The following is a 13,795-nucleotide window of genomic DNA, read 5'->3' as shown; positions in this document are numbered from 1 at the left end:
ATATATTTATAGTGCAGTCAATTAAGCCATCATACCAAGTATGGAGCTTCCGGGTTCTGTAATATATGCTTACCGCGCATGCGCGAGATTCTTGTAACCTCGCATGTGTCTCCCGCTGATGTAATCACGGGCAATAGGGACTAGTTGCGCATAATCGTGCATGTGCAAGATTTCTAGATTCTCGCATATCTTCTGGTAATGAGATCTCAGCTCAAGTGCGCATGCGCGGTTTTGATCACCTCTCGCGTAATTGGAGATAGTATACTCTGTTTTCCATTAAACTGCGCATGCGTGATAACTTATGTTTGTCTCTATGTGGATGCTAGTGTTGCTTTTTAACTCATTGCGCATGTTTGATGTCTTATACATATAGAATAATTTCTACAACACTGCGCATATCTAAATTAACTATATAAAAGGGATTTCTGTATATACAGAAATGGAGACCATACTATCGCGATGTATGATTATTAACATGCCTCCGACTATTTTAAATTTGTATATATTGTATGATAGGAGGTTAAAACGTGAGAGTAAATATCCAGTACATCGCCCTCTGTGAGAGTAATTTTTTCGAAATCTTGGACCCAATTTGACGTGTTCAATCGCTTTAAAGTGCAAATGAGCAGGATTGCAATTGTGAACTTTAAGAAAATGTTTGGGAACCGAATGGTTCTCCAATTTATTTTTAATTGCTCTTACGTGCTCCTGGATTCTCAATTCAAAAGATTTATTTTGTTTTTTCCAATATATTTTAATTTACATGAGCACTCTAATTGGTAAATAACCCAGGTCGTCATGCAATTCATGAGGTCTTTAATCTTAAAGCTCTTAGGGCCTTATTCTGGTCGATGCGTAAATTTCCGAATTCTTTCGGATGGCGTTTTTTAGCCGTCTGCGCATGCGTGGGCAACGCTATGCGCATGTGCCACGCACGGTCTCCGTACTCGTTTTCACTAATACCGTACAGAAATGTGCACCGCATTCACTCGGGAAATATGGGTGTAATATGGGCGTCATTTGGAACTACACAGGGGCGTAGTTTCAAAGTAGGCTAAACAGGGCGTAAACATGGGCGTACACGAGGGAGTGCACTAATTCTGGTAGGCGTGCATTCGGACAGAACACCGACTGCAAACGAACCAAAAGGCAGAAAATATGCGGTCTCCATAAGCAAGTATTGCTTTGCGGACACCACTCGGTCATGCGCTAGGCATTCGGATCGCCCAATTAATAAGGCCGCACCTGAACCAATGTCAGCTGAACAAAATACAATCCACTCCTCTACTCTTTACTCATTAATTACACTCTTTTCATTGCTTCAATTGGAACCATTGCAGCTTAAATGGACCATTACAAAACACACAAATATATGCTGAAAGCACGGCTGCATTTTTTACACACATTTACACTGCAAGAAATGGACAGAACTTGGTATCACTAATATAAATATACACTTTATAACAAACACTTTTTAATGAGGTTGCCTAATTGCATAAGTGTGTCATGTGACAGATTTATGAGTTCAGAGAATAGTCGTGAGTTTTGCGGAAATACACCGCATCGGTGTGTACGGCCAGCTTCCCGTCCGTTCTGACGCTGTAAGACCGTACAGAATCTGTGTGTGACCACCGCACACGCAAGGTTTGGATGTAGTCCGTAAACATGCCCTCTTCTTAAAGAGTGAGTCCATCCGAATGCGGAGGACCTGTGGGCGTTTCTTCTTACAATGTCCGCACAGCGTGGCGTGCGATCCGCTCCGAAAGAATTCACCAACCAGAATAACCTCCTTAGTATCATTGAAATTTTTTAATTCATGGTTAACAGGACTCACATATTTACAAATAATGCAGGTGGTACATTTAAAAAAAAAAACTTTTGTACTGTGTAACCAATTAGGGTTGGTACCACTAGTGGGTTTTAAAAGACTAGGTGCGATTTGATCTTTTATATTTTTCGCTTTCCTGAAGACAATAAGAGGTTTGTCTGGTATAACACTGCTCAAGGTGGGGTCAGTTTTCAAAATTTCCCAGTGTTTGTAGATAATATCCCTTATGAGATGTTCCTTCTTATTGTACTGTGTGACAAAAATGCAGTTGTTCTGATCTATCGGTTTGGGATCTGTGTACTGTAGGAGATTTTAACGATCTACATGTTTAATTTTTTTCTGTAGCTTCTTTTAATAATACCTCTGGGTAACCTCTTTCCTTGAATCTATCTGTGTATGTTGTTAATTGATTATCAAACTCTGTTGTGGAGCTACAGTTCCTACGTATTCTTGAGAACTGAGAAAACGGTATATTGGTTTTCCATTTTATGGCATGCACACTTTTAAAATGTACGTAGCTGTTGGTATCCATGTCTCTGGCATTGATTTTGGATGTGGAAGAAAGATTATATTCATTAGTTTCTAAATACTTCATGAATTCTAAAAAACGTTCGTTGGTGCCATCCCATATGATGATAATATCATCAATATATCTATAAAAATCAATTATATTGGGCTTAAAAACATGGTCACCATATATGTACTTATGCTCCCAGCTTCCCATATGGAGATTAGCGAAGCTGGGGACAAAAACCGTACCCATCGCGGTCCCAACCACTTGAAGATAAAACGTGTATGTATATATATATATATATATATATATATGTGTGTGTGAGTGTGTATATATATTATATATATATATATATATATATACAGTATATATATATATATATATATATATATATATATATGTGTGTGGGAATATAATAAATGTAACAATAGGCATTTTATTACATGTATGTATTAGACACCACGCCCACTTTTTAATAGACCGTGCCCACTTTTAGACCACACCCACTTTCCAGGGAGCGCATTTGGATAAGGGGGGGGGGGTTCTCCAGGATTTGATGAAGAGTGAGGTGGCAACCCTAGTGGTGGGCCTGGTCCAGGTGTTCTCATGGCAAAGGTGAGTTGAGGCCACATGATGTTCCTGAGTTTTGTTGTTTTAATGCAGACCTTCAGAAGTAATGTTGGTGTGTAATGTTGGAAGATAAAGGATGGCTGAGTTTATTACGCAGTTAATGCAGTTAGGCTATAGGGGAGACAAAAGGAGTGTCTTAAGGCCCCCATACACTATACGATTTGGGCACGATTTCACCCGATTCGGATGAATCGGGCCATGAAATCGGGCCAAATCGCATGGTTTGACAGCCCCCCCGATCCGATGCGCGGTCCCGTGCGCATCGGATCGGAGTCGGGCAGTCGGACCGGCTGCACATAAGATTTCCTAAATCTTATGTGCAGCCTCCGGGCGGGGGACGCCAGAGCCAGGCAGGGGGAGAGCGGGCAGCGTCAGCGGTGACAGACGCTGGGGAGGGCGATGCTGGAGAGCCGGGCTGGGGACACAGGCAGCAGCGGGCGGGGGTGGACGCCGGTGAACGGAGCTGGCCGGGCGCAGCATGACCGGGGACGGGGAGAACGCTGCAAGAAAAAAAAAAAAACATTACAAATGAATTGGAAGCCAGTGATTGGCTGAGAGAGCTCTCTCAGCCAATCAGCAATTGGCTGAGAGAGCTCTCAGCCAATCACTGGCTTCCAATTCATTTGTAATGTTTTTTTTTTTTTCTTGCAGCGTTCTCCCCGTCCCCGGTCATGCTGCGCCCGGCCAGCTCCGTTCACCGGCGTCCACCCCCGCCCGCTGCTGCCTGTGTCCCCAGCCCGGCTCTCCAGCGCCCCCCCACCGCCCGCTGCCTATTTGACAGCTACAATGCCCGGCTCCCCCCCTGTTGCTCCCCAGTGTCCCTCACCCCGCTCTCCCCCTGCAGCTCCCCGGGAGTTTTATATGATAAATCGCATGGCGATTTATCATATGCACAACTTGGCACATCAAGTGCCTTATCATGATGGAAACCTCCCGGGGAGCTGCCGGGGAAATCGGGTCCGACTTGTCCCTAGGACAAGTCGGGCTAATGTATGGGGGGCCTTACAGCATTCTGTGTTAAGTGTCCAGGCTGTGCAGACTGTTGGTGTTGCTGAATCAGGTAACTCACTTTAGTACTTTGTTTGATTGTATTTCAGTGGAGTTTTCCAGTCCTTCTGTTTTCCCCTGTTTATATCCAGTATATCTCTAATTTTATATTAATATCTAATACTTAAAACTAAAATACTTGACATCTAAAGACTAGATATCTAAAGACTACACAGCCAAGGTTTCACAGCCTGAAATATAATATGTCTGAGCAATGTCGTTCTCAGACATATTGCATCGGCTGTGTAGCCACGTGTCACTAAATTTGCTTATTCATACTTGCCTACTTTCTGGCTGTCACCAGGAAAAGGGGTGGGGCCTTAGAAAGGTCGATTTGCTTGGGGCATGGCCAGATGGATTGCGTCATTTTAGCCGACCACCACCATTCAATGCCATTATTTCAGGCATTGCACATTGGTGGGGATCAAATTACTCGATTCAAGTCATTTGACCCCGGGGGGGGGGGGGGGGGGGGGTGCGGTCCTCCCGGAGAGCCATATGGCATGTGTTCTATGCTGAGCCTGCATCATTAGAAGACTCAATCTGTGCTCAGAAATGGATTAATTTTTACTTTTTGTATTTCGTATTTTGCAGTTCCACATAGATGTCTGTTTAGAGCATACTTGCCTACTTTTGAAAATTAGTTTCAGGGAGATTATAGTTGGTAGCAAAATTTTGTCTAGAAGCGTTGGTGTGTACTTCTACATCCGAGAGGAATCGTAAAATAACTTCTATCCATATGTAGACGAGCCCCAAAGCAGTTAGTAAGAGCTACTATACTTGCTTAAGTGCTGGGAAATGGTGCTGATGATTCAATGTAAATGTATCTATCTCTCATTCCTCTTTTCCCCCCAAAATGTAACAGCTACATAATGGGGTGTATTCAATGTCATGGGCGAGTGGCGACAGCGAGCAGGGCTTCCTGCTCGCTGTCACCAATCACCCTGTCAGTATTCAACATATCCCCCTCATACGCCAATTCCCCCTCGCTCTGTTTTTTGAGCGAGGGGGAATTGGCGTATGCGGCTCCAGAAGCTGCGAGACTCGCGGCTAAATACAGCGGGTTTTCTGCATTAGCTGCGGGTCTCGCTGTTCTGGGGAATTCTCGCCATTCCTGTGATGGCGAGGATTTCCCCAGAACGTAGGGCGAGCGGATGGTGAGGGGGTTAAACAGCGAGGATCGCTGGTTTTCTGCAATCCTCGCTGTTTAACCCCCTCGCCGGCCGCATTGAATACTACCCAATGTGGGCTAGGTGAAATGAGGGAGATTGCTGCTATTTCAGGGAGTCTGCTGCAGAATGCAGGAGGGTAGGCAACTATGGTAGAGTTACAGTTTGTCTTCCCCTGAACAAGTAATTAATCTTCCCAAGCCAAATCACTAGCAGTGGATATGATGACAATATATGTAATTCCTGCTGCATAATGAAACTTTCCTTTACTATTGAGCCTTATTTTATCAGGTAAAAGATACCAGAGTGCTTATCGCAACCAAACAGCACAACATGCTAGAAAGGCTTCAGGAATCCAATATCCTTTTGGAAGATATTCAGAAGGGCCTGAATTCTTATTTGGAAAAGAAAAGATTATTCTTCCCAAGGTAAGCATTTCACAAGAAATCAGGAACATCTGATATATTAGCTGGCATGGCCCACAATGTGCACACAGTTCCTGTTCTACATTGCAGTGAGAAACCTTTCTACATTTCTTGTGAGATTGTATTTTTTAAACCATTGAGTTACTGTCAATTTTCCAGCCCATGGCAGTCTTCACACAGCATCTCTGCAGCACATTATGTAAATTCAATTCAATATAAGAATAAAGCAAATCTTTCCATATAGTGGGGAAATTTACTAAGAGTTCTATATCACATGGGATGTTGGTATGAGTGACCAATCAGATCCTGTATATTATCTGCTAGAACAGGGTGCGCAAACTATTTTGCTCTGGGACCCCATCAGACAATAAAAATGATTACAGGACCCCAGCAAGTTACCACTGAATGGCCACCATATGTGTGGTCAGTGAAGTGAAGTGACCGCTTTTGTGAGGGAGGCAGTGGGTAATGGGGGGGGGTGGAAAAGGGTGACAGGGGGATGGAAGAGGGAAGAAGTGGGCGTTTATTTAATGAGTTATAACCTGTCCCCCCTCCACAACACAATTGTGACCCCATCGGTCGGGGCCCACTTTGGGGTCAGGACCCACAGTTTGAGAACCGCTGTTCTAGAAGGTTCTAAATAAATAAGTAGATTCTGATTGATTAGTAAATTCCCCCCACTATCTTTCTGTGGGACAAGAGCGGGATTTTGGAAGAGGCATCCTCTTGAGCTGGGTGTAATGGTAGAAATTACCTGGAGGCAGACACAAGGGGTGAGATTTAATGGGATGAGATATTCAGAAAGTGAGAGATTTGGTGAGAAATCTCCAGTTTTTTTAAAGCGGCAATCATTTACACTGCTAAACCAGTTTCACTTTCTGAATCTCTCATCCCATTAAATCTCACCCATGATATTCACATGTACACATTAATACATTGGTCACATGACACTGTCTGATTATAGATTTGCAAGGGTAAAGCAAAGCCTAAATGGTTGGAAAAACAACAACATCACAGATTATCTATGCCTATTTCTCCATACAATCAATCATTCTATTAAGCATTTATCATATCTGCACAAACGTTAAAATCTCCTTGTTGTACTTGGCTGGTTCTAGTCCATCAGTTGGTGACTACAAGCTACAGCTCATCATTATTCCAAACAGTTTGCCACCCAGGAATTCTGGGGCAGATGTATTAATCCTGATAAAGTGATAATGCACTAGCCAATCAAATCCTAACTGTCAAGTTAGACGCTGGGTTTCAAAAAAATGACACCTAATGCCTCTCTGAGCTTAGCATAAACTTGCAGGGTTGCCGACCCTCCCGGAATTTCCGGGAGTCTCCCGAAAATCGGGACCCCCTCCCGGCCCCCCGGAAGGGTGGGCAACCCTCCCGGATTCAGGGGGACCCCCGCTGTCCCCCTGATCGCGGCATTAAAATGCCGCAATCCTCGGGGCTCAGAGGAGGGGGCGGAGCTAAAACGACACAATCGCGTCATTTTAGCCCCGCCCCCTCCATGGAAATCTGTGAATTCCTTGTTTTACCAGCATGGGGGCGGGGCTTAGTGATGTCACTTGTAAGCCCCGCCCCCTGAGCGGCTGGTGAAACTCTCCTCTCCGGGCTTCTCCCGGAGAGGAGAATCTGAAAGTCGGCAACCCTGGCATAAAGATAAGAACCACTTAAGATTTGTACACACAGTGCATTATGGTCGCTGAGCAATTTTGGCTTAATATTTTGCTCAGCTACTATATTGCTCAGTCTACTGTTCAACCAGAGATTATGGTTGAAAATTGCAAGCAATTCTGTCTCATTCTGTCTCTACCTTATTTTGACTAGAAATCGCTGGTCGCTGGTACACAGGGGGTTATTCTGGTTCACTCGCAAAGGCAAATTCATTCTCAAATGGACAAACCCATGTGCACTGCAGGGGGGCAGATGTAACATGGGCAGATAGAATTAGATTTGGGGGGGGGGGGTTTACTTCAAAGTGAGATCTATATTGCAGTGTAAAAATAAAAGCAGTCAGTATTTTCCCTGCACAGAAACAAAATATCTCACCCAAATCTAACTCTCTCTGCACATGTTTCATCTACCCAGTCCCCCCCCCCCCCCCCCGCAGTGCACATGGTTTTGTCCATTTGAGAAGGAATTTCCCTTTGCTAGTGAACCAGAATAAGGGCCACAGTGTATTGTGCAGTGTATTGTGCACCTGCGACCAGCGACGGTTAAGGGCTGGCTGCGGGAGTGCACCACTAGCGATTTATCTCCCACAACATGAAAAAACACTGGCAATTTAGTCAGTGATAATGGCCTGAATCGTCCCACGCGTACAGGGTTCTAGAGTGAAGTCTGGACTTTTAAAATTAAAAACCTCCCACCCAAAGCTGCTTATTTATTTATTACCAGTTTGTTATATATATATATATATATATAGCGCACACATATTCTGCAGCGCTTTACAGAGAATATTTGAACATTCACATCAGTCCCTGCCCCAGTGGAGCTTACAATCTATATTCCCTACCACATGTACACGCACACACAGACATTCTAGGGTTCATTTGTTGGGAACCAGTTAACCTGCCAGTATATTTTTGGATTGTGGAAGGAAACCAGAGAACTCGGAGGAAACCCATGCAAGTACATGGAGAACATGCAAACTCCACACAGTTAGGGCCATGGTGGGAATCAAACCCATGACCTCAGTGCTGTGAGAAAGTAATGCTAGCCTTTACACCATCCGTTTTGCCACAAAGCTGTGACAAATGGTGGGCAACCTTGTCGATCTTCATCAAGCACATATCTATATTATTATTATAAATATGCTGCCAATTTCTCAAAACACCATACAACTGCTTTAATTTCTTAGGAAGGGGGAATTTCACTTGCGCTAAAAAGTGTAGAAAAGCTGCTCAATAAATACAATAGTACAATTTGTGAAAAAAATAGCGCTATAGGGATTAAGAGAAAAAGGTGTTTGAGAGACTGCAAAGAGGAAAAAGATAAAAAGACAAAAAAGCACCTGTAAAGAAAAGTGTTAATTAAAGCAATGTTTACGCTCCTTTATAGGAGTGTTTTTGCTGAAGTCTGTGGGGAGCCCTGTCGCTATCCCTACCTCTATCCAGACTCTGCGTGCAGCATGCAGCATGTGTGAATCTGGCGACGGTGTTTGTAAAAGCCGCGTCTGTCTCCGCTCCGTTGCTGCAGCGCGTCTCGGCGTTGCTTGATGGAGTTCTCGCTGGACTTGGACTGGGTAGCGGGGTGAAGCAGGCAGGATCTTCTCTCCTCCACGGGCAGCAGGGATCAACGCGTTTCATGCGCCAAGCGCACCTTTTCAAGATAACTTCTGCTGGTATCTGATGTCTTTTTTAGAGGACAAACTTTATTAGTAAAAACGGAAGTGGTCATCCAAAATTGGTGGGAGCCACATGTTCAGGCTCATGTTGAGCTTAATTATTCTATTAAGAAGGTAAAAATAATAATAATAATAATAATAATAATAATAATAATAATAATAATAATAAAATTAAACCAGTGTTCCTCTGGATGGCTATTTTGGATAAATATAGTAAATGAAAAAGCTTGATAAAAATATTTTTAAAGCGTTTCAAAAATTAATTAAAATACAATTAAATACAGGTGCCTTTTATATGAAAGAAGTAAGACTAAGAAAAGAATGAAAAAGGAAAAAATTAAGAGAGAAAATGAAAAAATTATTTTTTTAAAGGAATGCGTTCAGTTCGAAATCTATATTCATGCCTTTTGGTTGGAGGCTTTGTAATTCGAAGATCCACGCGTACAGGGTTCTAGAGTGAATCCCTGACGATTATGGCTAGAATCGCCCCGTGTGTACGGGGCTTTAGACAAACCACTTGACCATGAATTGTGGAAGGTGGATGACCTGCATAATGGGAATGTGCAAACGATCTTTACTTTCTCAATAACCCTCTTAGGGCCTTATTCTAGTCCACTCTTTCTGACAAAATCCTTCTTAGATGGACAAAACCATGTGCACTGCAGGTGGGGCAGATGTAAAATGTGCAGAGAGAGTTAGATTTGGGTGGGGTTTTACTTCAAAGTGAGATCTATATTGCAGTGTAAAAATAAAGCAGCCAGTATTTACCCTGCACAGAAACAAAATAACTCACCCAAATCTAAATATATCTGCACATTTTACATCTGCCCCCCTGCAGTGCACATGGTTTTGTCCATCTAAGAAGGATTTTGTCAGAAAGAGTGAACTAGAATAAGGCCCTTAATATCCAAAAATTACTCATTATACTCTTGCCAACATATTGGTGAACCTACAAAACTGCCACAACGTAAAAGTAGATGCACACTGTTGTAAGGAACATTGAGGAGAACTGAACTGCCTCTCTTATGATATATTCCTATATACATGTTATTGACCAAGCTAACTGATTCTGTCATTTGATTCTGTGTCTGAGCAATCAAATCACATGTGAAGTGTTCACTATCTCATTAGGATAAACTGACCATGTTGGGCATAGATAATGGTGATTTATAGCCAGTGTTGTCTATAGCGGGGGTTCTCCAACTCAGTCCTCAGGACCTCACACAGTTCATGTTTTGCGGGTTACACAGCAGGTGCACAGGTGTATTCATTACCCATTGACACATTTTAAAAGATTCACAGGTGAAGCAAGTTCATCCCAGTTGCCCGGAGGCAAGATAAATATTGGTGCCCCCCAAATAGCTCAATCATTAAGGTGTCTGTCTCCAGTTAGACAGGTCATGGGTTTTAATAGAGGGTGTGAAACTTGCAAAAATTATGTTAGGAGGGGGAGTCAGCCTCAGAAGAGATAGCAAAGGCTTTCAATTACCTGATTTAAACTCACAGGGGAGGAGAGGTGCCCCCTTGGGAGCAGGAGTCTGGGGTGGATGACTCCATTGTCTCCCAGAGTTATGCCTCTGGGTGAAGCTAATTATTTCACTTGTGATTCTGTGAGGAGACCTACAAAACATGCACTGTGTGGGGCCATGGGGACCAGTTTTGAGAACCTGGCTGTCCAAATGTCTGCATGTGTGGGCATTGTTGTCCTTTGAGAGTGACCCATTTATTTGGACACTATAAGTGCTCCACAAAATAATACTTTTTTTTTATTATTGTCTTAATAAGGTTTTTTTTCCTCTCGAATGATGAGCTACTTGAAATCCTGTCAGAAACAAAGGACCCTCTGCGGGTGCAGCCCCACCTAAAAAAGTGTTTTGAGGGAATCGCCAAGCTGGAGTTTACTGAAGACATGGAAATCACCGGCATGATCAGCTCAGAGATGGAAACTGTCCCTTTTACACAGAAAATCTACCCAGCTAAGGCAAAGGTAATTTCCCTAGATCTCATTCACTTTATGCGCAGCACTTGCTTCTCTTATTTACCTGCTCAGTGGGGATGGGAAATGCTTTATTACATTGCTAACACTAACATGAATCTAACATTCAGTGCCTAACATTGCTCTTGGAAAAGTGCAATTGAATGAGTGCACTAGGGTGTAAATGTATTGCATTTATTGTACATAACAAATACATTATTCCTCGCCTTGGAAATATTAGAGGAAATGCTATGGTTAGCTACGGAATGAGTAGAAATGTAAATATTATAGAAAAGTTTGTTATAAGTCAACTGAAAGTAATGTAGTCTGTGATCTGGACTGCCAAAACGAGATCTACAAGTTCCCATTTTGTAGAACGATTCCAGTTAGCAGCCCCGTTCCATGCCTTAAATGGTGCAGCAAGTCAGTCATGCTGCGACTAGGGGGGGACTGAAAGCAATTATGCAAGACCAATTCTGCAGAACGGGGCCGCAGATCTCCAAAAACAGAACTTGCATGTAAACCATCTAGTTTGAGTCGAAATAAGTGTCTTAAGTCCTGTAAACACTAGACGATATATCATTATGATATGAATGATGATATGGTTAATAATATATTGTTTATATTTTCTGGTGTGTTTACTCAATATCATTAACCAATGTTTTTAACCAATAAACATTTATTGGTTAAAAACATCCATGGGTACGAATAAGTAACATAATCTGTCTTTAAAATATCAGAACATACTATACATCAAGTGATAAGCTACTATAAACATAGGTTGAACTAGATTGACGCAAGTCTTTATTCAGCCTCACCTACTATGTAACTATGTAAATTAACTATGAGTGCTTTTGCACATCATCGTCTATGCTGCATGCACAATGATAATTATATTGTCAAATATACATACTTTCCACCATGAAAAAAATAAATGAGAGGGAGGGAGAGAGAGGACAGGCTGCTGCAGCTGTCTCTCTCTCCCCAGCTCAGCACACGGCTCTGAGCAGCTTGTGCTGAGCTGGGGAGAGAGGCTGTATTGCGGCAGCAGCCAGACCTCTTATTCCCCACTGCCTGGCTCTCTGCAATGCGGGGAGGGGGGAGCGGGATCCTGGCCCGGGTAAAAACTACCTGCTCCAGTCCGCCTCTCTGCGCCATTGTCTACCCTATGTCAAGTACAAATAGTATAAATGAAGAAAGATCTCTTGATGCCTGTCCAACCAGATGCACAGAGAAGGAGGGGAATCTGGAGCACACAAAATACAAACTATGCAAGTTAGACTTGGAGTGCATGCACCTTTGCATCAAAATGCACCAATTATTTATAAACTTGGGGCAGGAGGAAGAACACTAATGGAGCCAAATTCTATATTCCATAATACCACAATAGTCAGAGTCCAAAGTGCAAGTGCACTTGCACTTTGGACTCTGAGGAGAACACTACTACCACCAGACCAGGAACTACATTTATGTCCTGTACAGATCCATCGGCATACCTTATGGTTATTTTGTCCTTTTAAGGACAAAAAAAATCAATTATATTGGAGTAAAGTGAATAAGATCCACTTTTTAAAAACTGGACTGCAGAAAAATACCCTACAAACGATCTATATGAGAGGTTTTTAAGTAAGTGACAATTTAGCAGGGTTACGTATACACCACCATTTGGTCCGATTGGACGAAAAGAAGGACAACACAGTCTAGTCGATTTTTAATACCTTTCTACAGGAATGGAATACACCATTTTAAAGCCCATTTACAAGCCCTGAAATATTTAGAAAGTCTGAAGGAGACACTTATACAATAACCACCATTCCTGTCCAAACAGAGATTACTATCTATTACTACTACTATTATATCTTTACCCCTGATAAAGTCTTGCTTAAAGACGAAACACGTTGGGTTTCACCTGTAAAAACAAACTGTACTCCTATGTCAAGAATAATCTGATTTTAAGAAATCTATGTTTTAATAAACAGTTTTTATATGTTAATATATGTATGTTCTTTTGAGAAACAATCTATAAATAAGAAAAGACAGAAATTATCACTATAACATAGGGCGCCTGACACTATTGTGGTATTATTGGGTAGAGGAAGCTCCGCTAGTAGGGAGCCGAGTGTTATTGGCGACCACCTATCGATAGCGCAATTCCAGGAATTTTGTTGTTGTGTGTATATATATATATATATATATATATATATATATGCAAATAGTAGGGTTCGGGGTTCGGCGACTACTGTTGCTATATATATATATATATATATATATATATATATATATATATATATAGACAGACAGTGAAAGGTTTAAAAAGTTTTATTTATACAGTACAATGTATAAAAAGAAGGGGTGTTTTTACATAGAAGTAACAGTCCAAAATACAAAAAATTCAATTAGCTCATATTAAAAAAAAAACATCAGATGTAAATATATAAAAAACAAAGTAGCTTAATTTATCAGGAGGTAGATTAGGCAGCTCCCAACGCGTTTCCTCCTGTAGACTTCTTCAAGGGGTAGGGAGGGTGATTGGTCGCACTGGGATTTAAAGATAGTGTTCCAACCTCTTTATTAAAGTTTATAGTAAATTATTCTATATAGTCATGAGGTGTGCTACCGCCAGACAGTAATGCAATAGTACAAGGGAAACAACAGAAAGTCTTTTTTTGCGGTGCACCAGGAGAAGAGAGAAAAAGTATTTTAAAAAGTAACTTTTATTAATTAATCAATTAAATGCGAAATATAAAATCAAAACATACAACATAATTTGACACTGGACTTGTTAAAAAGGGTGAGAAAAACTCCCCTTATCGTAGTGGGGGTAGATTTATATATAATCGCTGGTTGCTTAG

At 41.9% G+C, this 13,795-nt stretch overlaps 1 protein-coding gene across 1 annotated transcript in view; it reads left to right on the top strand.

Moving 5' to 3' along the window:
- The window catches only part of DNAH3 (dynein axonemal heavy chain 3), a 399,027-nt gene that overhangs the window by 212,417 nt on the left and 172,815 nt on the right, over positions 1-13,795 (top strand). The window contains exons 23-24 of the mRNA XM_083153252.1: positions 5,477-5,613; positions 10,754-10,955. Of these exons, the coding sequence (XP_083009378.1) occupies positions 5,477-5,613; positions 10,754-10,955 (339 nt within the window). The remainder of the gene's footprint in view (positions 1-5,476; positions 5,614-10,753; positions 10,956-13,795) is intronic.

Source organism: Crinia signifera, chromosome 7 (genome assembly GCF_055691185.1).
Source record: "Crinia signifera chromosome 7, ASM5569118v1, whole genome shotgun sequence".
NCBI lineage: Eukaryota > Metazoa > Chordata > Amphibia > Anura > Myobatrachidae > Crinia > Crinia signifera.
The sequence above is the reverse complement of the archived record's forward strand: the minus strand, read 5'-3'. Positions and strand labels throughout refer to the sequence as shown.